General features: G+C 39.1%; 1 protein-coding gene across 1 annotated transcript in view; it reads left to right on the forward strand.

The window, feature by feature from the left end:
- Window positions 1-27,512, forward strand: part of TUB (TUB bipartite transcription factor) — a gene marked incomplete at its 3' end in the record, with an annotated part of 153,598 nt that overhangs the window by 113,535 nt on the left and 12,551 nt on the right. Inside the window, exons 2-5 of the mRNA XM_082000814.1 lie at window positions 671-722; window positions 2,084-2,246; window positions 14,343-14,477; window positions 24,814-24,981. Of these exons, the coding sequence (XP_081856940.1) occupies window positions 671-722; window positions 2,084-2,246; window positions 14,343-14,477; window positions 24,814-24,981 (518 nt within the window). The remainder of the gene's footprint in view (window positions 1-670; window positions 723-2,083; window positions 2,247-14,342; window positions 14,478-24,813; window positions 24,982-27,512) is intronic.

Consider the following 27,512-nt stretch of genomic DNA (forward strand, 5'->3'; position numbering starts at 1 on the left):
CAGTAGTTTTATAAAATACTTCGCAAAAATTTCAATGCCATTAGTTTTTAACATCTAATTAATGAAAATGATTGAACGTGCAGGAGCTAATCTCCCAACTGCCAACAACTAGCAGAAAGAAATATGGCAGTGCACAATACTGTTTGTCTTGCTGGTCTCTAAAAGTTGAAGTGCATGGCAATCAGTGTGACTTTTCAGATATTCAGGAATAAATTCTGGTTTTCAGTGTGCAAAAGATTAGACAGTTACTTTTCCGAACATAATTTTAAATACTGCTGAGTTGCTAAGCAGCTCTTTTACACTTCTCACTTTTCATATGCTTATTATACAAATTTTCAATCAAACCCTGTTGCTGTATGTATTGGTATGTTGCATTAGAAGACAGTGGAGAAGAAAACAAGCTATAGACTGTGGATTTTGCATTTCTTCGTGAACTGGCTGAATATATATTTTTTATTGAGGTTTATGTGAACCAGAGTTTATCAGTTTTTCATGGACTGCGTTTAAATTTTCTTGAGCCAACTTCTGCAGATTAGGGCAAGCAAACTTCCATGGAACATAGTGGGAATTTTATATGGATAAATCCTGCAAGAGTTTGCTCCAGTGATTGCTGTTAGGTGTTGTTTTGAGTGATAGATTTGTTCCAATTACGTACGCTTTGTCTTTGCAGTGTTCTGGATGATGAGGGGAGCAGCCTGCGTCAGCAGAAGCTTGACAGGCAGGTAAGATTTTGGAGGGGGACCTACTGGTTCTCTGAAGTCTAGTTCTTGGGGTAATGCAATCACTGACATATATCTGGTAACTGATAGAAAATTGCATCCTCTGATTAGGGAATGCAAGAGAGAGGTCTGTGGAGGTTACAGCTTGCTTAGAAGTCTACCATTAAATTTTTTCTTACGGCTGTAGACTGAGTGAGTCTCACTTCCATGGCCTTCGACTTGTTTTAAGCTGATTTACAATGTATTTGTTACCCCTTTGATGGACCAGGAAGGACAACAGGGTCTGGCAGGCATGCCAGCCAACAGAGGATTACCACAAAGTTTTTACGTATTTTCCTTTTTGTTCCCTGAGTTTAGCCCTCGTGGCTGTAAACTAGTGGCACTATGTGCTATGTTGCCTATTTTGCTACTGTATTCCTACATGACTTGTACAAGAAAATGATTCAGAATCTCTCCCATGAAATCTCAGGGGATTTTGCCGTCAAGTTTTCATGGGGTTTGAGGTTTCCACTTTTCCTTTGATTTTTCTGTGGTCCCTTTTTCATGAAACTTTGTCATGTTTATGGTTAAACCTGGTGAGTTTAATTTTAGGTTTTTCTATACATTTCTTTTCTTCTTGTTTTATCAGCTTGCATATCTACCAGGATCTCATTTTCAAATTCAAATACTCTCTATTTATGCCATAATACTGTGCTAGATTCTGACTGTTTTGAAGTCATATTGAGGTGTTCCACACAACTTATAGAGCTGAAAGTATCCACTTCCCATTCTTGTTCTTCAGTTTTAGTCCATCTCCTTTCTAAAAGAAAAAAATCACTGTACAGGAGCAGGGAAATGGTAAGGTAAAATTAACATTTCAGTTCTCTGGGGTTGTGGAAGAGGGCTCAAAGAGAGAGTTGCCTATGGTGCCATCGGATGCTGGAGGTTTTGGTTTTCAGCAGGTCTAGCTGAGAAATTCGAGTGTTTAACTGAAGTTCATCTTGTATAGTTGTTAAATTAGGCTCATGTCCAGCATTACCACGTGATTCTCGTTTGCGGAATACCTGCTTTTAATTTGCAGAAATTTAAATTGGCATCTCTGCCTCATGCCCTTGCTTACCCTCCCATTGCTTCATAGCCAGTACTCTCTCACTGTTGTTTTCCCAAGGGTTATTTCCAAGCAAGCTCAGACAGCTGGTAGACTGCTCAGAAAGATCTATTTTAATTATTTGCTGTTTTCAGCAGAAGGTGTTTTAGCAGTGGGTTGGTTGCCAACTGCTGCCACTGGAAAACTGGAGAAAGTGTAAAGACATCCATTGGTTTTCATCATAGATTGCTACTGTATGGAGTCCAGTAACAGATGCTTTTCTTTGTTTTTTCCTCAGCGAGCATTGCTAGAACAGAAGCAGAAAAAAAAGCGCCAGGAGCCGTTAATGGTTCAGTCCAATGTGGACAGTCGCACAAGAACACGCAGAATGAAACATTCGGAAGAACAAGCACCATTGGTTGAATCGTATCTTAACAGCAACAGCAGCACCATATATCATGGTATATGAATATGATCTATTGCATGTATACTTACTGCAAGTCATAGTATGATGCCCTCCATGTTAAATTTATGCTAATGAGAACAAAGGTTGTTGTTTTGGATTTTTTAGTAAATAATTTATATCCTTCACTTGCGTTTGGGGATAAAAACATCAGAACTTGCAATGCTAGCCTAACAGGAGGGAGCGAGGTAACTAGCTGCCATTTCAGTGCTGTGGGGAAGAAAAGAGTGGCTTGTCCCCTCTGCCATGAATATTTAAGTGACTTCAGCCTTCGTTCCTACTAAAGTAAAGCTTATGCTGTTCCACTCTATGTATTCCTCTGTACATAATTTTGCTTAAGCCTGACAGTGTTAATGATAAATTTGAAACCAGTTAACTAATTTCAGCTAAGTTTGAATATAATAATTTCAAAGATACTGTGTTTCTGCAAGGTTCATTAAAATAGGTGAGTGGGTAGGGAAGAACATTTCAAGCTCATACAATGTGGTCTACCCTTTCTTGTTAAAGATTACAGAATCCAGAAGGGACAGAGACACTTCAGGTGTCACAGCCATAGGGAGAGATTATAATGCCATTTCTGTATTGTTAGACTTCAAAGAATTTAATTATCCTAATCATACAGAGAAAATAAATCCTAAGGAAACCAGTTGTTACTTAGTTCTGTGCATGTATGGCCCATGCTTGTTGGCCCCCTAATGAAGGTAGGTGCATACTTTTCCTCAGGATTTCCAAGAGGGAAGCTTGGGTAACCTTTGTTTAATATTTCATCTCTTGTAGGTCTTGTTACAGGTGCTAGCACCTCCAAGAGATATAGAGAACAGTAATTTTCAATTTTTCTTGTTTTGCAGATCATTAAGTCAAATTTGATTCATAAGGGATTCATAAGCCTCAATAGCAAAAGGCTTTCTTCCCTGTGTATTGATGAGTATGTGCTACACAGAATTAGTACAAGGAAAAAAAGAGAGTAGAGGACATGAGCTGAAATCTACTGGTACTGGGAATGCAGCTGGCTGTTTTCAGGTTGGGAATGCTACTGGGTGGCAGAGTACTTAAGATTTAATGTCTAAAACACAAACCCTAAGATGCCTTTGTGAATCTACCTCTGGGGGGGAAAAAAAAAAACAACAAACCAACCAGTATCCTAGTCTTAAACAAACAAAACCTTAATTCAGCATTCAGTTCAGATCTCTATCATGTATACTGCACATGCTATACTTTTTGTCTGCCCTATCATTTCATTTTCATTCAGTGGTCACAACTTTCAACAAGGCAATGGCAGGTATTTACTGGACTAACTAATCATGCTGTGAGAAGTGCAGGATTCAGAGTCCCTACTTCCGTTTGCATTTGGTGGAATATTTTGGTGTGGTTACAGCTACAGAATTTATTGTTAGAAACTGGAATTTGCATTGATTAAATGTTAAAACCGCGTTAATAATGGACCTTTTTTATCTTGCTTCTGCAAGCAGATAGGCTACCATTTCAGATGGAGAATTATTTTTTTCTCTTAGTATTATTTCAAATATGTTTTTTTGAATAAATATTAAAAGCATTAATAAGATTTCTTTCTCTTTACTGTATTTTTCTCAGGGTCCAGGAAGAAAATTTTTAAGACAAAACTAAAGTTCTTTCCAGTCTGACCTAACAATTTGATTTAGCATAGAATTTTAATTTGGGGTTTTTTTTATTTTTTAACCAGAGAAAACAGATTCTTGTCTCTCTTTCCTCTTTCACTGAATAGCTTATCAAAGGTACAGGACTGTTCTAAAAAATAGTATCTTATGGTACCGCCATAAGAGGTAGCGTCATATACTAAAACTTCTGTATTGTCAGTTGAACAAGGTTTTAATTTTCACAGATCAGAGAAACAGACATTATTGTCCCATAAATGGTAGCAAATTTCATATCTGCACTAACTGAGCTAAATTTTGCAACAGTTTGCACCAGAGTGGACTTTCTGACTTAAGTGAGATTAACTGTGCTCTAAGGTAAAAGTGACCCTTCCCGTAATGTTATGCTACACCATGGAGTACTTACTAATTTATTCTCCTTAAATCAGCTTGTTCTAAATTTGTCTCTCAAACCCCTTCAAGATTTCGCAAGGTTTCAGAGAAGCAAAAAAATACAGTAATGTTTTTCATATTTAACCCAGAGTTTGTTAATCCCTGGGGACAATTGTCCTTGTAATAAACTGTGCAGTTAGGAAAAGCCAATTTAGGAGAATTTAATTACCTAGTAATGTGTTTTATTGCCTTGTAAAATCCTTTGTTAGGAACGTTGCTTTTGCAAATATTGTAAGAACTCCAGAAGTGTCCTTTTTTGGTGTGCTCTTCTCTGGGAATGTGCTTAGTGTCTTAGGTTACACTGTTTGCATGGTACATAGTTAGGTTTTGATGGCCATTTTTAACTACGGTATTCAGCTTCAGGGTTGGCACTTTTTTCCCCCACAGTGAAAAAATTTGTATGTGGGAGTGTTGGATGCATGAGACAGCTGGGCTGTTTCTAAAGAACTATTCTGCTCTTTTCCATTCATTTGTTTCTGGTACGGGCATGCTGATTTTAAGTTAAGAATGACTCTTTGATGGGAGTTGACGGTCTACTGAATGAACTACATTGCTTGGATAAGCATGTTTGTGAAATCAATTCCTGTACTGCAAATGTTACAGAAAGAACACTTCTTTCCACCTATCATCCTCCTCTACTCTCTTTTTTCCCTTCTACTAATTCTGTGTAGCACAAAAGTACTTGTTGATTTCAAGAAATAAGTTGAATGCCTGTGTGGAGATATCTCTATGGTACTTTGAGCGAAGTAGGTCAGAGATAACATCTCAGCAATTCTGAGATGTTAGGCGTTCTGCACTGGGAAATTTTCTTTCATACACTGTTGTGGCTTATTCTGATGCAGTTATCTCTGCTGCAATGGTTCCCTGATGGGCAACTCTACTCTGGAATAAAAACTCATTTCATTCCAGCATAATTATTGGAATGTGGAGTAAAAAGTCTAAATCACTTTTGTTCTGGAATAGGACATCGGCCTGGATGTGAGCTATTTGTAGGTAGGTGTAGTGGGACAGCATATTTCACTAGTTAAGCTGATCATAAATTTTTCCACATAAAGGAGCCCTTGGGTGCTTTTGAACTTCTGCAGGGAGTCGCAGAGTGATTGCTGCGAGTTCTCTGGCTGCACATGTATCTCGCTTCATCTAGCTTGGAGCTGAGGGGAAGTGCAAATAAATTTAAGGTGCAGTAGGGTGGAGGGATGTTAATTAAGGGCTGTGACTGAGCTCAGCTGGGGCAGCTCACAAAGGGGGTAATGCAGATGTGGCTTTCCTATGCTTGTGTTGCTCAGGATTGAAGATGCTGGGACCAGTTTAATTCAGCATGAAACTGAGCAGGTACAGGGCTCTTCTGAGTTTTCTTTTTTGTTAGGTTAATAAATAACAAAATGTCTCTGCTGAAAGCCTGTCTCCATAGAGTAAGGAGGAGTATTGCCAGGATCACCGTACTTTTTCCTAGGTACCTTCAAAGCAGCAAGGTGACATGTTGGTAGGATGAAATGGTATCTGTTCCCTGCCAAGTGTTACTAGCAATTCCTCTGGGTGCCATGAGACTTTTTAAAGAGATGGGTGCCCTTCCACTGAGGAAGTGGCACTGCAGAATTCACCATACCCAAGCCTCCAGATGGGTAATTTCTTGTTCCTGCCCGTGTTTCACCTACAGGTAAAAGTTTTCAGATCCTATAGTTTGTAAATGACTGGCATGTAGTATGCCTTTTAAAAACCTCTTGGTTGTTGGCATAATGCCTACTTAACTAATAACAACAAAAGTATTTGAGTTATCTGCAGGAACTGACAAGAATTAAGTTGAACAGGCCAGCCTGAGATAAAATGAATCCTTGGCACTCTGGTCCATTAGCGGTTAGTTTGAGCTCAAGTATTAGCCAGTGGTAATGCAGTGCTTGCCTGCCAGTGTCTGTAGGTCAGGGAGGACCAAGTGTGCAGGAAATTGCTTTTGTTACTTGGAAAGGATTATAGAGATACATTTAATGGGGACAAACCCTCCTCTTTTATAATCTGTCCATCTAGGACAGATTGGCACAGTAGTAGAAGCAGTATCATGGCAGCATTTCTAGATAAGTCTGGGGCAAAGCTGAGTGCATGGAGGTAACAAAGTGCTCATGTGATTAATGCAGTGTCCTTCCCCCCCCCCCCGCCTTTTTTTCCCCTTTTCCCCACTGAAATGTGGGTATTAATATAGTTTTGGGACCGTACTTGTAGCTTAGACCCTAAATTATCTGCCTGCCATTTCAAGCAATAGGTTATGCTTCCATTAACTTCCATAATGTTTGGCTCCAGTCGTTACTATTACAAATAATGCTTCTCTCTCTTGCAGTACCAAATACAGCTTCATCACTATTTCATTGTTATAAATAGCAAAATAAGAACCCATAGCCACATTTTGTATTGCTATTAAGTTTACATTGAATATAAAAGACAACAAAGTCATTTATTCACTAGAATAAATTTAATCCTTCTGTGTAGGAGAGGTCACTTACAAATTGCTTTGTCTTCTCTCTCCTGTGTTCTTTATTTTTGATTTGGTGTCCTTCATAAGGACATATTGCTACCTGTTTGTTTAAAGTTTTTATTAAATTTTGCTTGCCATTCTGTAATGCCTCACAGTCACATCTGCTGGTTTGTTTTCATGTATCTCTACATCACTTGTTTTGTGAAGTTTGTTAAAAACCTGAACAGACATTTTAGCCTGATATGACACTGCAGAATTCTGCTATGAGTACAGTTCTTTTCAGTCTGGATTGAAAATACATACTGAGCATTCCTGGAGCCAAGTAGCATGCAGAGATACACTAGTTACTGCAACAATTTAATTACATTATTTAATTACATTTAATGCAAAAGATGTAAGCCCATTTTTACAGAGAAGAGTAAATTTACTTCTGTGAAAATGGTGAATTTTCATTGGAGAGTGATTTTTCTTTTCACAGCACTGAGGAAGGCAGAGATTTGAATGAGTGCCAGCCATGCTTTCATTAATATTACCATACTTAGTTGCAGCTGTGGCTTTTTTTTTTTTTTTAAGACCTGAAATTAAAAATGTTTTCAATTAGATACTCTCAGAGTAATTTTCATGGCAACTTCCAATTTAGAGATTTAGATTAGCCATGTGTAAAAAGGCAAAATTACTTTCTTACTTTCCTTATTTGACATTTGGCAGCACATCTAGATGTAATGGTTGTGTGGCATGTTGAACAGACTTCTGATGGCAAGTCATAGCTCTGGATTGTTAAATTTGATGTGTTGTTCTGCTCCTTTACTGTGAATTAACGGTTGGACTTGATGATCTTAAAGGTCTTTTCTAACCTAAACGATTCTATGATTCCATGATTCTATGAATGATGAGAGAGAGTTTTCTGATGGCTATCAAGCTGCCAACTTTATAGCATGACATCAGTTAACCATTTGTTTAAAAAAACAGGTATTTGCATGTTCATCAAAACAGTGTCTTGCCATCCCTGTTTTCCTCTGACCTTGAAGGGAGATGGTATTAGTTTATTTTTTGAAGGTAGCCAGGAATGTTCTGTGCACAAGAGTATTAATACTGAGAGATCAGGCAGCACTCCAAGTATCATATGGGCAAAATACTTAACTTCCAATAAGCATATATTTGGAAATCACGCTTTCAGCTGCAGTCTCTTCACCTTCATCCTTTAAAGCATCTTCTTGATTTATCAGCAGTCCTTACTGTGCTAGTACATTTTCAAAATAAACAAACTAACCTGTCAGCAGTGGTTAGAGAGCGGCGGGTAGCAAGCGGTTTGGAGGTCTTTTAGTGGTTCTTGGTACTGAAAGATTTGAGTTTAGAGGCAATTGCTCACGATTGCTTGAAAAAACTCCCTTCTCTTTGCTTTAAAGTTCCACTTAAAGCATCTTTACTTTCAGTTACCACTTCACAACTAGCCATTATTTTCCATCCTCTGACAGTCTCGCTGTCGGGGAGCAGCAGGGGCCCACCATACCACAGGCTCCCAACATGGCAGCCGAACAGAGGTGGCCGCTGCTGACGGGATCCTCAGCAGTCCCAGACACAGCAAGGGACGGATGAACTGGGGCCGGGACCCTCCAGGGTGCCCGTCAGGGCAGAAGGGAGACGGGGCTGGGGGGCACGGCTGCAGCCTACGCATGGCGGGTCCGCGGCGCGGGTGAGCGGCCTGCAGCATAGCGCCGGTCCTCCCAGCAGGCCGGCTGGGAAGCAGCGTGCCGGGCATAGCCCGTGGGCTGGGTGTGGGTAGAAGCCCCCGAGGGGACTCGTCAGGGCAGCTAAAGCCTACTCGTGCCCTCAGGGCCCTGATACACCAAATAATTATGTAATTTCTTACTGTCCTTAATCTTCCTGGCATAGGTTTTTCACGGATATTTTTAGCTTTCCTTATTAGTTGTCTGCTTTCCCAGAGAGTCTAGTTCATTGCTATTAACTCTCCATTTCACACGTTCCCTTTTCTTTCCCCCTCCCTGGTAGCAGACAGCCGATATTTGGGGGTTAAGAAGAATCTTTTGTTTAATTCCTTCCTTTGTTCTTGCGGAGGAAATTTTCTCACAGCAATGAGCTTTTGATAACATCCTTCAGCGGCACCAGCTTCTCATGTTCCTTTCTTCTCGGCCCGTTCACATTCAGCTCCACTTATTTTCATCTTTGTATTTTCATCTTTGTAAAACCAGCCTGATCAACACACCAGTGATAGATATGTAAACTGCAAGGAGCCATAGGGAATTTATAGGCAGTATAATGTTTTGGGAATCTGGAATCTGACTGCAAGGTAGTAGTTGCAGGGGTGATGCCTTTGATTACAAGCATTTTGAAGCAGAAGTCAAATCTTTGTACGTGATTAAACAGTACCTGACAAGGACCTACCAGAGTCCTTGCCCTAATTCAGGCCTGTGTATTTAACTAATTTTATTGTCTATATGAAACTAATAAAAAATATTTCATTGCATTGTAAAATACAGTGTGTTTGCCCATCTTCAGAATATTTCTGATAGAATCCAGTGTCTTTTAGATGATTGTAAAAATGCTAGACCAGCTCAGAATCTAAGTTGATCAAATAAAGTAATAATGAACGACAGCCCAAACAAGCAGCAATATTCACTAAGGCTAGAGCTTTATGAAGTAAAATAGCAAGCCATTCTTACAGTGAAGCACAAGAGCATCTCAGGCAACAGTAAGAAAAGGGCAACCGATTTGCATTGATTTGTTAAGGTACACCTTGACTGAACTGTAGTTTATCTTTCTTTGCGTGATGCTTATTCCAGATTTCGCTTCTACTGTTGAGAGGATGTTGGTAAACAGAATTAATATTTGCCTTATACAGCTGAGACAATGATTTGCATCATATACCTCATTGTCTGCTTCAGCCTCTTTCTACTTAAGATGTTTTCCAGACAGACCACACAAATTTTTAATGTATCCGTTTAAAAAATCTTTGTCTTTTGTGGTTTTTCACTCACTTCATTCTTCACATAATGTACTGATGAAAACCAATTTTTTTAGCACATGGCATTTTTATATGATAGGGGTTGCTAATTTACGATTCATACATTTTTGGTTTTGTTTGTTCCCCTAAGATGATAAGAGTGTACAAGCACTGACATAAATAAAAATGGGGGTGTAAATGAAAAAAAAAAAAATAATCTGCATTTTCATTGCATGCTACTTTGAAACTAATACCCTGTGTGAACGTGTCGTCATGAAGGCCAGATGGAAAAACTTGCTTTTGCTCAAATACGTGCAGATAACGATCTTTCAATATTTTTCCAGTTTTGTGTTTTCTGCATCACAGATTATTCACTTACTTACCAGTTGGACCCTTTTGTTTGACTGCACCTTGTGGCTTTATCCCTGTAACATGCAGTGTTGTCCAACACAGAACTGGTTCATGGGAGAGGCTTCTTTTTCCACTTTTAGCAGTTAGACCATTGGCGATGCAAGGCGAAGCCAGGACACTGCCCTCGTCTGCTTTGATGCCAGTCCTTCTATGCTCACTTTGTACTATGTTAATAGACTACTTGTTTGTTGTTCATCTTTTCTTTTTAGCTCAGATCCCAAATTAGGATCGTAATCTGTGCTCTTTTCTGTCTCCCCAAAAGTATTTTTTTATAATACTGTATTGAGGTTAGTAGTCAGTACTTGATTTAATGAGCATAGATGAATAACACTAAGCTTAAAATCATGTCATTGTTTTATTTGAAAGCTTGCCATTTATCCCAAAACTATTTCTTATGAGTCCAAATGAGAATGAAACACCAGATCTGAGAGTTCAGCATTATGTGCTGTTTGGAATTCTGTCTCACCACAACACATGCTGCTCCATTTGTGTCTTTTCTAAATGCAAATTCCAGTACAAAGAAGTAGTTCTAATGGAAAAGGAAAATCTGTGGGGTTTTTTTAAGTGAACATTTTAGTAGTTTGTGGTGGGGCATATGGGGTTTTGGGCTAAAGTTTCAAATGTAGTCTCCTGTTAGTTAAGATAACTATCAGTAGGGATTTTTGAAGTTGCCTAAATTTCTTTTTGTATTGAAATTAATGTATTTTTGAGTGAGCATCTTTGAAACTCCATCTTTGTATAGCTGCATTTAAGGTTCTTAATTTATTTGTCCTGTGGTACTGCTGTCATTATTTTTAACTTTTTAACATCCAACTAAGGACATAATCATATTGTCGTATCAGTGAATATTCTCTAGGGAGGCCAATTTATCTCATTTTCTGTATTCACGCTTTCTTACAGGGAACCGTAAATTGTTTCATGGGGCTATCTAGAGTCTGCAGAGAATGCAGAGTTTGCCTCAAGGTTCCCATCCTGCTGAGAAGGGAAATTCTTGTCAGAATGTTACTTAGTGATCCAAAGATGTAGTAAAGGGCAGAGGGGAGGACATTTGATCCCTTGATGACATTGCTTCTACGAATTGCTTCATCTCCACAAAGACAGACCAGAAGGAGTGCCGGCTCGGTAAGTTCAAAGCTCCACATGCTAATGACCAGCCGCAGAGCGAGTACAGAGGATGTTAGAAATGGTCCTTCTCACAAATCTCCAGGGCAGGAGAAAGCATTGGAAAGAAAACCCAATTTTTTTTTTTTCCCCCACTTTGCTCCACATCTGAATCTGTTGGACCCACTGAGCAAGGTAGGTCCACAGGTCTCTCTCTGTAGGGCGGCAGGCTTCAGAAGATAGCCCGCTGCCCACTCCTCTGCAAGGATCAAAGTCGACTGGCTGTGTCGGGCAGGAGCTTGCTGTGCTGCTTAAAATTCCCTTCCTACCACTCCGCAGCGGGCAGCGCCTACCCGTGCGGTGTTTGGGGAGCTTAGTGCTTACGGGCAAGGGAAGAGCTGTGCTTGCCTTGTGCTTGACTGCAAGTACATAACCAGGTCCCCTGGAACTCAGTGCTGCCCTGAACTGAATTTGTACAATCCGTAGCAAATCTACATAATTTCTTTCGTATCTGCAGTCATCAGAGAAAACATTAGTGAGCAGATGAGCCTTAGCTGAGGTCTGCTATTTGCTGAATAGCTAATGGCTAAGAATAAGATGGTGGGGTTTTCTGGTAGAGATGGTATTTTGGGATTCGATTTGGCTTTATTTTAGAGGTAGTGCTTTAAATGTAATGTTAAAGCTCAGAAAAGCATCTTTTAGAAACAGGAAATTTTGTGCCAATTCCTTTCATGAACCCAGCTGCGGTATCTGCACATTTATGGTTTAAATCTTATTTTGCAGCCTCCATCATTTGTGCCTGAAAGTCCTGTTTACCATAGACAGCAGTGATGATACATGCTTAAAATGGCTACTGGTCTGAAATCGTGTTCTCTGCCTTATAGAGTAAAGCAATGGAAAGATTTCCTTCTCTGTCCTTTGGGAGCTCCATCACTGTACTTATAATCAGATATCTCTTGCTGAAAGTTATGAGAGAAGAGTAATTCAAAAAGCTTCAGGCTTACCTGTTAGATCAAAGGATGTCTGAGAAGATAAGTCTTTAACTTTTCAATTAACAATGTCAGAATTTTTCATCCTTTGCTGATTAATTGTTGCTTTGGACCAAGTAAATGGTGCTTCATCTGATTGAATGAATATGGTCATATTTAAAAGGATTTCAAGAACTATCTGGTCATTTAACATTGATCATTTGTAAAGTACTGAATTTAATTATAATGTGGATTATTATCTTTAAAACAATGAAAAGAACACACCCTAGTTTTTAAAGAGAGACTCAGTTGTAAATATAGGACAGATTGCTGGCTTGGCAAATGACGCCTATTTAAAGACTGGGGAGCGAGGACTCTTTGGTTCCCTGCTTAGTCTGAGGCTGCCATGCCCATGCAACTAGGACCCAGTGTACTGCCTTTTATGTGCAGTTTTCACTGACATCCTGTGCACTCACTCCTTCGGTTATGTCGTCTTCATTTCCAGCGCTCCTTTACACTCGCAAAGGGACTGCAGTCTTGTGATTAGTGTATGATAAAGACAGGAATGTGGAGTTGGGCAGTGACGAGCCAACTTTCAGTCACTCTACTAATTTAATGTATATTCTTTATAAAACTTGAACTCTGCGTAAGGAGAAAAGGAGTGTGTGTTTATTGAGTGCCTCTGATGCTCATTGTGTTGTGAACGTAATGCTATTCATAACAGATTGCTGTGCTGGGGAGAGTTGCTCTGGGTTTGTAAGCTACAGTCTAGGCAGACACGGCTAAATCTGTTTCATCTTACTCCTCTGAGATCTCCTTGGTATTTCTATTGCTATCTCTGCGCATGAAGGATTTGGTGAACAGGAAAGTTGCCTCACAGAGCAGAAGCCTAGGGAGAATTACCTCCTTCAAAGAGAAGGAGGTTACTGGCAGTCCACACATCATTGGGCGTCATTTGGTCTTTTGGGGGTTTATGAAGTTTGTTGGGATATTTTAAACTAATTTTATGGGCAATCAGTTCTTTCCAGTAAGGTTCCTCAGTGGACTTCTTTTAATCCTATTAAAGAAAACACTTCAGTTTTGGGAAGAATGAAGGGGATGGTAGGAGGCCCCAAGTGCCAGGGTGATATTGCTCTGAGACAAACCATAGTCACCACGTGAAGCTGGTGGGGCTCAGCAATTAACAATGGCCAGCAGCTGGCACCAAAATCTTTTAGCCCACCTGTGGGTTGTTTTGTTTGGGGTGAGAAGTTTGATGTTTTCTCTATGCATTTCACAAAGGTAGTTGCTTTTCTGCCTTCGTCAACTCAGTATTTTTTCACTTCAAGGCTTGGCCTGGCCAGAAGAAAGAGTTATTGTGTGTGTTGCTTTCACAGATCAAATATTGACCTGAAAGCGTGTCATGGTCTTAGAAAATGATAAAACCTCTTTTTACTTTGAAAACAACTAGCATTGCATGAATTATGCCGACATTCACCGTTTATGCCATGCATATTATGTTGAGACTTCTAGGAATTAATTTATGTATGTATGTTACAAAGTAGGAGGAGTTTTTAATTTCAGCTTGGATATAGTTTCATCATAAAACACATGGCCATTCTACTCATCATATCGTGATACATACAATTATGCAAGAAGTGTTTTGAAATTAACCTTCCCATGATTCCTTGTTTACAGGGTTAGGATGTGGCTTTAAGCTCTAAGCACTACAAAGTCTAAAGGAAATTTTTCTGCCTTCATGCTGCTACTGTTGATGATCAGTCTGGCAGAGCTTTGCTATGAGGAAAAGTGCTTCCTACAGTAGCTCAGCAACACATTAATATTCTGATGTCACTTTTGGCCTGAAACTTAGGAGCTGATATTTTATTGGAAGGAGGAAAAAAGTTAGGAAATGCATCTTAGCTATCCTAACACTTTCAGGATTTTACTGTAGCTTTGCAAATTCTGGTTTATTTGACTCTTCCCTCTGCATGAATTGTCTGAAGTACCAAACAAACTCTGCTATGTCTGCTTACTCTTTTATGCCTTCACAGAGTTCTCAATTCATTCTCTTTTGTCTCTCTCTGTTTCTCTCTTCTCTCCCTCTGTTTTTCTTTTTGGTGGGTACCCTGAATCTCTCAAGCAGTGCAGGAGGCCGAACAGGAAGATGTAAAGGTGGTAGTGGATGCCCAAGCTCCGAAACCAACTAAAAAAACCAAGGCAGCAGCTGCAAGTTGTCAGACTGGCAGCACCAGAAAGGAGAAAAAAGGGAAACACAAAGGTTAGCTGCATGTGTCTGAATGTCAGATGTTGTATTGACTGCAAAATAACCTTTTCTTTTTCTTTTTTTTTTCTCTGACTTTTGGAAAATTGCCTAAAAGTAATTTCTTGAAATTTTTATGAGATTGGAAAATGTGAGTGACTTGGTTTTGTCTTGGCATGTCCAACCTGGGAGTGAAGGAGGGCTAAAATTGGTAAACTGAGTCTTTTGCAAACGAGAGTGTTCAGATTGCAGAGAAGGAAAAAAGTACTGATGGAAAGATGCTGGTGTTTTCTTGCAGTGTTAAAGAAATTAGAACCATCTTACATCAATGTGGGTTTCTTTTTAGACCATCTGCATGTAACATGATTTGGAGAAACAGCCTCAAATTGCAATCCAGACTCTTACGGAGGTTTAAACTATACAAATTAGTGGTTAAGTGGCCATTTTGAAAATCAGTTCAACACAACCAAGATAAAATCCTCAAAGGAATTCTTCAAGTTGTTACGTTAGTGTTACTCTATTCCACCTGGTTGACATATGGGAGGTGTTTCTATGAAAAATTTTCAGCAATGACTTTGGGTAAGATTAGGTAGACAAAAAAAATAGAGTCTTGATAATGACAAAATGGTAGGGAGAAATGACATTGCCATTATATTATTTAGGCTAGACACAAGGAAGAAATTCTTTACAATGAAGGTGATGAAACACTGGCACAGGCTGCCCAGAGAGGTGGTAGATGCCCCATCCCTGGAATCATTCCAGGTCAGGTTGGATGGAGCTCTGAGCCACCTGCTCTAGTTGAAGATGCCCCTGCTCATGGCAGGGGGTTGGACTAGATGACCTGTAAAGGTCCCTTCCAACGCAAACTATTCTATGATTATCAGATTTACTGTTTGAGCTACATAGGCTAGATGGAAGAAGTAACATGAGCTACTTCAGAGATACTCAAATCTTATATACATGCACAGTCACAAAAAGAGAGAGGTTTTTGTACCACATACAGTTTCTTTTTATTTGATGGCGAATAACTAATGAAATTCATAAGTACCTTTCCATAATTTGCACCTGCTAGATCCGGGCAAGTTACTCCATGAGCAGTGCGTGCTTACTTTGTCATGTTGCACAGGTTTTTATCATCTCAGAGCAGGTAACACCTAGTATTTTTCTCATAAGTCAATAATATTGTTATTCATTTTCTGAGAAATTCCCCAAATGGACAAGTGTTGGCATATTTTAATAGAAGCAAGTTGTGTCAGTAGAAGTAATGCCACTTTATGTAAACTGAGAACTTCTGCATGCTAATACTGGTCTATGTGTTGGTAACTAATACTGTTAGCTATAGAAACCTCTGCTTCTGCTGCAATTCTTGCTGCTCATCCTGCTGTGTTACGCATGGTCTTCCCTGGCCTTCAGCATTTGCCCATCAATCGCACCTTATGTACGTTTCCATAGAGTGGGGGTGTTATTCATCAATTATACTAAAGAAAATTTTGAGTACCTCCTCTCCTGGAGTTTATGCTGATGATTAGTAACAAATCTCAAGCAACAAACATCCCTGTCAGATAAAGTGTGTTCAGAGCATACACGTGGCACCTTTTCGTCTAGCTCATCTACTTTTTTTCCGCACTGGTATTTAACTGTTCATTTCTGTATAATTTCACCCTTGGAATCCTATCTAGTTTACCTTTGATAGTGTTGTAAACTTGAAGTGTTTGCAGGGGTTTGTAACTGGATTTCCAATCTTGCATCCTTATCAAAGCTGCAAAATATTTTGTTATTGGATGAAAAAGTACAACTGAACACGACTTTAAAATTCAAGAGGGATTTTACTGATCAATCCACTACAGACATAGCTAATTTGTGTTAGTTGGGAATGAAGAAAATGCCAGTGGTAGCAGAACTCTATAGTGAACTTTTATCATTTTTTCAGTTACTTTTTAAGGGTAAGTGTGAGTCTTAAGAAAAGATTTTTATAGTAATGTTGAATGGATTTGCTAACAACTTCAGATCTCCCTAATGAAAATATATGAAAGTTAAGTGGTTTTATACCATTTTGTGGGACAAGACATTTTGTTGGAGGAAGTTCATTGGTAATTAGACCAAATCTTGGAAGTTTTAGGTTCTTCTTTTAGGTTTGCAGTTGCTTCAGGCTTTGTCTGCGCTCTGACTACTCTGACTGTAACCTTTGTATGTCCTGTAAATGAGCAGGATGGATGCTGAAGGGTGAATGCACTTTACGTGCTAAAATAGCTTTTTAAAGGTTTCTGTTAGTATTTAGCTATAGTGAGCGTTACCTTTATAGAGCCGAACTCTCTGTGCTTTAAGAAAAAAGAACTCTGCGACCAGATCCTATGAATAATAATCTAATGCAGAGCAAAAAATCGTTGAATTATATATGAATAGCTCTTGAAGCTGTAGTGTAATGATTGCACTCTGGTATTAGATGTGTAATGCTTTTTTAAGTGGCTCAACGAATGATGAAACTGGGATCAGAACAATGTGCTAAAGACGAACGTAAGGGAGATATTAGGTTTAATGAGGTTACACTAACATAAGAACGCTACAATTGCTTGTGTAGAGCTGATTAGGCCTCCCAAGTTAGGGGTCAGTGCATTTTGTAATTCTGTGATGGGTAGTACGGTATTTAGCAATTTTTTCTAAGTCTGTGATTATTACTGATATTTCATTCTTAATAATGGTATCCAGTATACACTGTGCATATTTTTAAAAGGAAACACCATTTTTGTGGGACAAAGCCTGCAAATGCAGTGAATTGATGACATTTTGCAGTAGCTTAGCTCATTAAACTGGTATTTCTGAATGCTTTGGTCTCCCAGTTTATTGTTTGACATAATATTCAGTATTGGGGAAAAAACCCAAAACGTAACAAATGAATATGTAAAAATGGTTGTCTTTCCAGTGCAGATAGTGGATCAAATTCTGGCTTGATTTGTGATGCTAGTAAGGGGTGATTAAGGATATTGGAGAACCTGGTGTACAGTATCGCTACATGGTTCAACAGAAAAATAACCCAAGGAAGTGGAAATAGTTGCAGTAGGAACCTACGAAAAGTATGCACCCTGCATAATATTACAAATACAAAACCAAAGCATCTTCAAATATCAAATACCTTGATGATTCTTTAAAAACTGAGATGCCTGAAAGTATTACAGGTACATAGTGGTATGGGTTTTTTTGTTTGGTTGAGTTTTTTCCCCCAATGTAGGTTGGTGAAGAAATTAATGAATATACCAGATAAAGTGCTTTTTTGGCTATGTGCACTGAATGGGGCAAAAATTAATCAGGAAGATAAAATGAAACTTTTAAAAAACCCCAGAAAACCATGCAAAGCCAGGAGTTCATTCAAACTGAAATCTGATATGAAAATTCAGGAATCATTCTGTGAAAAGTTGTGGGGTTTTTTGTTTTGTTCTGGTTTTGTTTTGTTTGGGGTGTTTTGTTGTTGTTTGTTTTTGGTTTTTTCCTAGCACTCTTGCATTTATAGCATCTAAATACATTCTAGAAAAATCCTGCACTGGTTCACTCACTACCATAGGCAATATAAATGAAGGGTTTTGTCACTAAAATGGGGAATCTGGATGTGTTTAAAATGTTCAAATAAACAACACCTTCCCAGCAATTTTTCTCTTGTGTTGTACATTAAATATATATAGTATGCTGGGTATTCCCTCCTGTCTTTGTGAGAGTCAGAAAGCAAACAAGCTGCTCTGACACACAGCACTTTCTCTGCCAGGATGGCTATTTCACGTTTTGATTTGGTTTGCTTCTTCCGTGTTTCTTTTCTCTCTTTCACGCCTGTCTGTCTGTTTTGATTTCTGCATCCTATCTCATTTTCATATATTTCAAGCAACTACATTAATGCTGGCTGACTAAGAAAGCAGCACCATTTGTTGGAGAAGAAGCATCATTTCTCACTGTAACACTTTGTTTCTGACAGGAGGAGGGAAGTTCATGTAGAGTAGATTTATCTCGGCTTCCCTGTGCTTTAAAGAGAAAGGGTAGGAGGAACAGTAAGTGAGTTTCCAGCAAGAAAAGTCCTGTTATTTCCAGATCTGACAACCCTTTCAGGCTATGCTTTGGCAACACATGAACTTGACTGTCAAGAAGTCATTTTGGCCTCATCAAGAGGGAGATCTATGAAAGTACAGTTCCTGCTACAGTTTTCTAGATTTCATCAAGGTGAATGTAGAGCTTGATGCTCAAGCAGTTGCTTTTAGTGACCTGATCTGGTGTTAGCAATAGTCCTTCTGATAGAAGTTTGGACTAAATCACCTCCAGAGGTCCTTTCCTAAAAAAAAAAAAAAATATATATATATTTGTACTTGCCCCCTTTCCCTATAAACAAAGCCCTTTGTGATTTTGCAGTTGCTTGAACCCATATCAGTGCACGCGCAGCCCCTATGAGAACAGGCACATACTGGGAAATGGCTCAGAAAATATTGACAACTACAATATACTTAAAGTTATTTGGTCCTAAAAAATAGACAGAAAAATGCTTCCCCCCTTTACCGCCTTTTCAGTAAATTCCTTTTGAGGAGAGTTTCACCCAACAGTGATAAATATATATCGATATATATAAAAAGATAGATACATATTTTAAAGCAATGAATTTCTAGAAGATATAATTTCCTGATGTTTCATTCTAGCCATTTTATTAGACCTTCCTAAGCAGTCATTCTGAGGAAGAACCTTTTCCACTCACTGATTTGTGCAATACTGCTTTCTTGTACCACTGTTCTGGAAGTAAACGGTATTATACTCAGTGGTCACACTTCTTGATAAATGCAGATTTCAAAAATAAAACCACTGTTGTTCTGTCTTTTTAACTTAAAATGTAGATCACTTGAAACAATAAAAGCAGAAGTAGGGTTTGCTTTAAGCCAAGTTTTTTAAAGGACAGAAATTCTATTTGTTCCGGTGTCGGTCTAAGAAGAGCAGATTTCTCTGAGGACAGACTCCTTGCCTTTGACTTCGGGGCCGGCCTTTGAAGGGTTATGCTGCATTCTTGAAGAGCAATTTGCAATTGCAGTGTGGCCGCTGGCCACAGCCTTGTGAGTGTTATCCACGTGGATATGACTTCTGTGTCAGACCAGTGGCTTATCTAACCTGGTGTCTTGCCTTTGAAGGCACATTCTTAAAAAAAAAAAAAAAAAGGAGAAAATTTTCTAGTGTGTCTGCATTTGCTGTCAGCATGTTTGCAGAGGAAGGGCAGACTTGTGGTATGTAACGGGGGTCAGAAAACACGGCTTGAGATTTTTTCTTCCAGAGTCCTCCTGCCTGCCCTCGGTCAACTCTTCAGATCTGATCTGCAAAGGGGTTAAGCATATTCTTAAAACTTAGTCTGTGAGCAATATGCCTGACTTCCTGTGTTGAATTTCTGTCTTGAATGCTTTATAAAATGAGACCAAGAATTTTTTTATCCTGCAGTTTGTATAGTAGGGACAGAAATGCTTGTTTTCTAGGCTATGTTCCTTTCCCGATACGTAATCTCATTTACCATTCAGTCACTGAGCTCAATTAGTTCTCTCTGATGTACAATACTTTTCTTTTTAGCTTCTTTCTTGGTTTGCAAATGTCCTATGAAGAAATTAATAATTTATTTTAACAGTTATTTTCAAATAATTTAGAAATCTGTCTTTTCATGGTGTCCTAGGTGCCAAAAAGGCTTTCTGTAAATAATAAGTTAATCATTCTTTCATGTTGATGTAAAAGAACCAAGAGGAAATAACATTTGCTGAAAACCTTTTCACAGCAAAACGTTTGCATGTATAAATACATGCTGAGAGGAACATGATGTATATAAATACAATTAGATTCTTTTCCTGCAAGATCCAATTACTGAAGATTCATGTAGTATATAGCCAAATACTTAAATAATGTTTTGGAGAGCTGACTCACTATGCTTATGCCTGTAACTTGCTGCTGGTTAGTTTGTCACATATTTTTTCAAGACTACCATTGTGCATCATGCGCTATTGTCAGAGCGCAAAATCTCTCCTCATGTTTTGTTTTGTGCTTGTCTATAGGTGGTAGCCACATATATCAGCAGTCTTTTCCTCCCATTTTACATTCTCCCTTCACCCCCTAAAAATCTTAAATACTCTTTCTTGGTTATCTCTTGAGCAATGAAATAATTAAAGTTGTGGGTTTTAGTCTGCTGTAATATTATAGTGTCATTAGACTGTGGTGACTTTGAGAATTTCTCAATGGGGTGTCTAGAAATACTTAATTTCTGTCCAGTTTTTAGAGGAAGTTCTGCTCAGACCTGTTACAGATTCTGTGTTTAGATGGGACTATTCAACAAACTGATCTAAGCCTCCGTGTTCAGCATGATTATATCCTTAGTTTCTCACTTGCAGATAGGGTTAGGAAGAGTATTTCTTTTCTGCAAAATCATTTTGAAGGTTGTGAAGCTGAAATAAAAGTGCGTGAGGCTCAGATGGATACCCAGAACTGCACTTGAAATGCTCTACTAGTGCTCTTGTGGGGAGGCAAAAAACCCCCCCCAGAACAACATCTAGATCCGTAGGGCCAAGAAGGAGGGACGTACTTCAGGATCTATAGCCTCCATCCCATGTAGTCTGTACTTACTTAGTTTGTCAGGAAGAATTTGGTAACTACATCTAGTAGAACTGAGATGACTCATATATATTCATTTTAGCGTCTCTCTATAGGACTGTTCAGCAGGAAGCTACTGGGGATGTAGCCTAGAGGAATGTATGCCTGGTGACCCTCCCATAAAGAGATTTCCTTTAATTGCTGGACTGGAACAATAAAACAAGGTCTCAACTTCATACCCTCAAAATGTATTGTCATCACTAAATCCAATGAGACTGAATGGATTTTGGGTTGTTAGTCCATCCTTTAGAAGCTGAAGTTTCAAACAGGCATAACGTATCACAAAATGCACGAAAGCTTAGATTTGTTTCTCACACATCATAAACACTAAGAAAAATTTGTCCACTTTATTCCTTTCCCAAAGCTTTCAGTAGCAGTTCTCTTCTTCATTTATTCCATACCCTTTTCTCTGTCCCTGCATTCCAGACCTGGATCTTGTGATTTTTGTGTGTAGATAGTTAACATTTTGTGTATTTAAAGCAAAAGCAATTAAAAAATCCTATCTAAAAATCCCATACCTGGCATCAAAGTGCGTGTCTGCCTAATGTATTTTGAATTTCTTAGAATTTAGCTGTTAATAAAAACATCCTATTAGGTAGTTCAGATTACAAACTTCTAAGAGCACGGTATTGTCTATTTATAAATATTTACTAGAAGATTTTAGGTGCTAACAGAATACAGGCATTGATAAGTAGTAGTTTATAGGATTGAAATGCCAGTGAATGTCAAATTTCTGATGCTTTTTTTTTTATTATCTCCTTTTTTTTGATTTCTGGTACCTCTGGGTTCCATCTGAGACATGACCATGTCAAAGTTTGTCAGAAGGCCTTTACTGAAGGGACTGGTATTCTGGGGGTTGTTTCAGTCTTCCTCTTTCCTCCCTGCCCTCCTTCCCAGTTGCCTCTCAAAAATTCCCTTTTCTTCTTAGCAGGTATTCAAAGACATCTCCTCCATTGGTTTTTTCCTACCTGGTTTTTGGGAAAAGCTGTGGAAAATGCTGACTGTAGCAATAAAGACTTTCTTTTTGGCATGCCCGCTCAGCTTCTTTGCCTCTTTTGACCCTGTCCTCAAACTGGGAAACTTATAACTATAGACACAAATGGTTTGTTTTATTGCACAGTGAACCATCCTTCCAGTAAGTGGGTGGAAAGGAGTCAGCGAGGCAAGGTAAGTGAGAATACAGGGAGAGATCCACCTTGAGTATCGTGATTACGCAAGCTTGGAAGTGTTTTCAGACATTAGGTAGGTGATGGTAAAGCTGCCTTTTGAACTACGACTTACAAAGATACACTTTTATCTCTTGATACAGAGAAAAGAAACGTGTATGGATGCTTGCATTTAATAACGTTTTACGTATGCATATGTAGCTACAAAGATGTGTGCACCCACACAAATATTAAATAGTTAATGCTGCATTGGCCACAAACCATCTACAGTATTCTAATGCAGCAGAGGTCCTTTTTTTTCCCCCCCTCTCTGTCTGGCTACATCTTCCATTCCCTTAAATGGGGTCACCAGTGGAACCATTCATAACGCTTAATAACACACTCTACCAGTGATGCACTCTCCAGAATACTGAAATTGATTTTTCTTCTCTAAAAGTGTGACCTGCCAGCGTAGTCTTTGTCCTAATGCCTAATAATATGTGATGTTCCTGACAGCACGGGACGCGAGCGCAGATGTTCTGCAAGCATCAGAAAAAAAAGCAGCCTCAGTGCAATGTCTAATGCTGTGGGAGGCATTTCATTTGCTGCAGATTAATATCTGCTTTGAAGTAGAATGATTAAGGTGTTTTGTTCCTTTTGAAATGGGCTCTCAAAATTAGGTTTGTATCGTCCAAAGCTTAGCAAATAAGGGGCTAGATAGGTATGCATGAGGTATGAGCATCCTGTTAAGTTCATGGATGCTTAACACTTGAAATTCAGAGCATTAAAGTAAGAATGTAACTTTAGGCAGCCACTTTAATGATGGTGGTTAATATGGTTACAACTGTTAAAGATACCACAGTGGATCTGAGCAGTGACCTGTCTCTTCTAGAGCACCTTTTCTGTAGTGCTTATCCCGAGATACCTTAAGAAAAATGCTGTTCTGTTCACTGCAGTATTATACCTGTAACACAGGAAATTATACTGCTCATTCTGCATCACACAGAGCTCCTGTCTGAAATTCTCATCCTACCAAGACAAGGGGAACGTTTCTATGGACTTTATGTAGTCTTTTGCGGTTGGATGGACAGATTGTTTTTTTCATTGTTAGTTTTTTTTACGGTAAGTAAATCAGGCTTTACAGGGTTGGTGCAGAAATTGCAAGATAAGGGTCTGCGTGATGCAGGTGAGTCAGTATTTCCTTGTGATCTTGAACTCTGTGAATTTAATACTTCTGCAGTGTTGGACTGCATCTTGTTGGGTAGTTACGTAGCCAGTGCTGTTCCTGTTCTGAGGGTGTGAACCACTCTCTTTTCCACTTTCGCTTCCTATCACAGTGGTGACAGCTAGTATGGCAAAATAGAGTTAAGCATGCTAAATGTATAATCCAGTTGTCTTTTAATGCAAGTTGACAGCTGCTGGCAAAGTGGGTTGAAATGGTATTCTTGGAGACTTCTGCTACAGATCACAGTCTGAAAAAATCCCGGTCCCTCCAGCTCCTTCTCACAGGATTTATTCAGCTCTGTTGTGAGGAGCATCATATTCTTTTACTGAACTACCTCATTGTAATGTTTGCTAATTCTCTACAATGTTACTTGCTTATTAACAAAAATTTCAGAAACAGTATACAGGTTTATGTTATTTACTATGTCTTTACATGATAATATTACCATTTTTATTGTTGCAAAAGTGCATTTTTGTATAGCTAATTCAGTAATATATACCAGCACTGTCTTAACTAAGAGCTGAAGTACATTTGCAATCTGATGTTTTAACTTCTTGTCTTAAAGAAAGAAAAAAAGTGGTTAGCTTGTGATAAGAACACACCACACCCTGCCCTGTATTTTAATTTTTCTGTCTTCAGAGGCGATTTACAGCCATCAGGAGGTAAATAGTTTCTTTCTGGCTGTCATCAGAAGCCACAGAATCACAGCATGGCTGAGGCTTCAAGGTGCCTCTGGGGACTGTCTAGTCCGACAACTAGAGCTGGTTGCTGAGGACCATGCCTGGTCAGGATTTGAGCATCTCAGAGGATGGAGGTTCCGGGGAATATGTCTTATTTTCTTTATACTTTCACTCTGATGTTTGAACTGTCAGCAGGCGTATTTAGGCTTGTTAACCTGATGCTCTTCCTGTTGTATACACTGCTAGATCTACTTGTGAATTTTCCAGGTATCTGAAACTTTGAAGCATCAGTTCATACTGGCAGCCTTGTGCATTTGGGAGTGTGGCATAATCTGGGATGCAGGCCCAGTTGTGTGTCCTTATGAAAGCTGCATCTGTTTTCTGTTTAGTTTTCAGTGTTTCTGGTGCATGGGTGGATGTGCTTTGGGGGTGAGGAGGGCAACAGTGAAATCCTGATCACCTCTTGGAGATTTTCTAGTGCAGTATGTGGGAAGTAAGACGTTTGCCTTGGAGGCTAGTTTAGTCTTTTTAAGTCTAGAAATATTATTGAATGTGAACCCCTGATCTCTGATTCTTAGAAGAAGATGCTTTTTGTGAATGTGCAATTCCCTTTTCAGTAACTTCTTGACACAAAGACAAGTAAGGCTTTTGCTGTTGCCTGACAGGGATTGATGGCCCAGCTGCTTTTCAAGACGATGTTCAGAAGATAGGAAGTCAGGTGCAGATTCTCACTGTTGGACAGTCTAGCCATAATGAAGATGATGGAGAGAAAGTGGCTAGTGGCCAACAACAGCAAAGCAAACAAGATCTTAGAACAGCAATGCAGAAAAAAGGTAAGTAGCCAAATCTGCCTTCATGTTCTCATTGCTTGCTTTATGTACAGTGACTCCTTTTCCTATTCTCACTCTCAGCCCTAGCCTAGACAGAGATTGTTACTCTGTGTTTCTTTCCCCCAGAGCCTGTTAGGCTCTGTTCTATTATCTCAAAAAAAAAAAAAAAAAAAAAAAAAAAAAAAAGAGTAGTTCTCTCTTGTCCCAAGGAACAAGAGCTTTCCAGGCACCCACAGATGTGGCTTTCCCATCTTTTCCCATCTTACCCATATTAAGGTACCAGGCAGATGCTAATGCTCATAGCCATCTGTTCACATTTTTATATTGTGCAACTCTGCAAGTCGCTTACTTGAGGGTTAAAAAAAGAGTACGGAATAGCAACATTCAAACTAGAATATTAATTTTAGTTGTGTTGTCAGTTAAATGTTGTTCCTGTTTTCATAATGTGTGTTCATGCTTGCAGAGGTGAAAATTACAGCACTATGTATTCTTCAGCATTCCCCATGCATAGTCCTGAAATGTTCTGGAATGTTTTTTTTTCAAGAGGCCTGCATGATTTGGGAGATAGATTGTATATGTACACATTCACGCATCTGTCCCTTCCTTCCTGCCCTATTATCTCTCATTAGGCATTAAGTGTAGGAAGGAAAAAAAACCACCCCTAAAATCCTCACAAAGCTTTTTCTGAAGGCATTGGCTTTGGAGTTGTTGTTCTTCAGTGTACAGCTTTTGAAGCAAAGATGGCTCTAGCCAAGAGTGCTCTGATGCTTTAAGAATAAACTCTTTGTGTATAAAGAGCAAAATGTAAGTGCAAACTTGACTCATCTAGAATAGACTATTCATACCTAAATGCCCGCCTCTTGTCTGCAGAGCAGTTCTCACTAAGATTCATTTTTTCTGGGACATTACACTGCAGATGTGAGCAACTTCAGCTGAAATGGGCAGATTTTCTCCAAGTGTGGTATTTCCTGGGCATTTGAGTTGGAGGGATGTTGGCATGACTAAGAAGTTCTGATCTCTGTGGTGATTGTGTTGTCCTAGACCATGGCTCAGAATATTTAATCATCAGGCACACCACTTACTAAAGCTGATCGACTTAAAAAGTATCAACAGGCTTTTCAAATTAGGTCAGAGCACTCAGGTTTTTACTCTGGGGGACATTTCTATTTTTGATGTTTTTTCCAGGTTAAGATATACTTTTATTCTCCCTAATTTTTTTGTTTATTTTTTAATAGAAGCAGTCGGTGAGGGATTTTTTGTTTTGCTTTGGTTTTGTTTTGCTTTGTTGGTTCATATTGTTAAATATTTGATATGACCTTTTTTAACACAGGTCTGAGTATACTCCTGATCAGAGCAGACGCTTGCTAAGAATGAACCACTGGTATGCTTCAAGTCAGAGCAGGGGGGTGCTGCTTTTAAGTGGGAATGCTGAGGCTTACTTGTTTTTATTAACAGAGCTATGAGACAGGAAGAAAGGTATTAGGACAAGACTGCAACTAGCAGCATCTTCATAAAATATTTTTACTATGCATGTATGGTTTGCCAGTTGATACCAGGAGAGGAGGCTTATTAGAAAGTTTTCAGTATCCCAGTGTTCGTGGGAAACTTTATGTAGAGCTAGGGCTTTCCATGTAGATACCCACTGCTGCTTCTCTGCTTGTGGTATGTCCTTACAGGCATGTCCCTGTTGGTCTGAAAAGCATTTAGAATTGCTGTCTCCCATCAGTCCATCTCTTGCGTGGAATAGGGGCAAAAGGAGAAGAACACAGATAAATGCAAACTGGCCTAATGGAAAAGGCTGAATCCCATCAGATTTGCAGAGCCCTGATTTGTGCCCATTCTGCTCTTTGACACTAACTTTGTGGAGAGAAGCCTCTCTCAGCATGTGTCCCTGCTTCCCCAGCAAGTCAAGTTCTGTTACAAGACAAGAGGTTATAGGCTACCTGAGTGTGAAAAGAATATGCTGCTTGCAAGAAAATGCCAAATATTTTATTTGATTTCTCCATCTGTTGGAAATTGCCATACTAGAATAATTTTCTTCCTGCAGGAGATATTCGTCCTTTGATTTCAGAAGTCTTAATATGTAGAGTTCCTCTCTGGCAAGTGAGTCACTAGGAACAGAGCCAGACATCCATAAGTTTTAACACTGAATAACTAACATTTAGTCTTCGCATTTATCAGTTCCCTATATGTCTCTTGTAAAGACTTGGAATGAGCAATTTGGTCTTAGTTCTTCTTTGCCACCTGAAGTTATAACTGTTTCGAGATTTAGGGATGGATTATGTTTGATTTCTGGGTTCAAAAACAAAACAGGAGCTCTCTGAAGCATTCTTCCCCACAGGTTGAGTGCAGGCTTTTCTAAGGCTGCCACGGAGTTCGCCAAAATAATGGTGGTGAAATAGTGAGCATGGATGTAGAAATAAACTGATTATGTCTGTGCATATGCAAGCATGGCTTTATTGCACAGCTGCCAGCTGAGGAGATGGAGTGTCTCCATTACACATGCATAGCTGACTAGAATATGGTTGTCATTA

Source organism: Phaethon aethereus (genome assembly GCF_964289735.1).
Source record: "Phaethon aethereus genome assembly, chromosome: 5".
Taxonomy (NCBI): Eukaryota; Metazoa; Chordata; class Aves; order Phaethontiformes; family Phaethontidae; genus Phaethon; species Phaethon aethereus.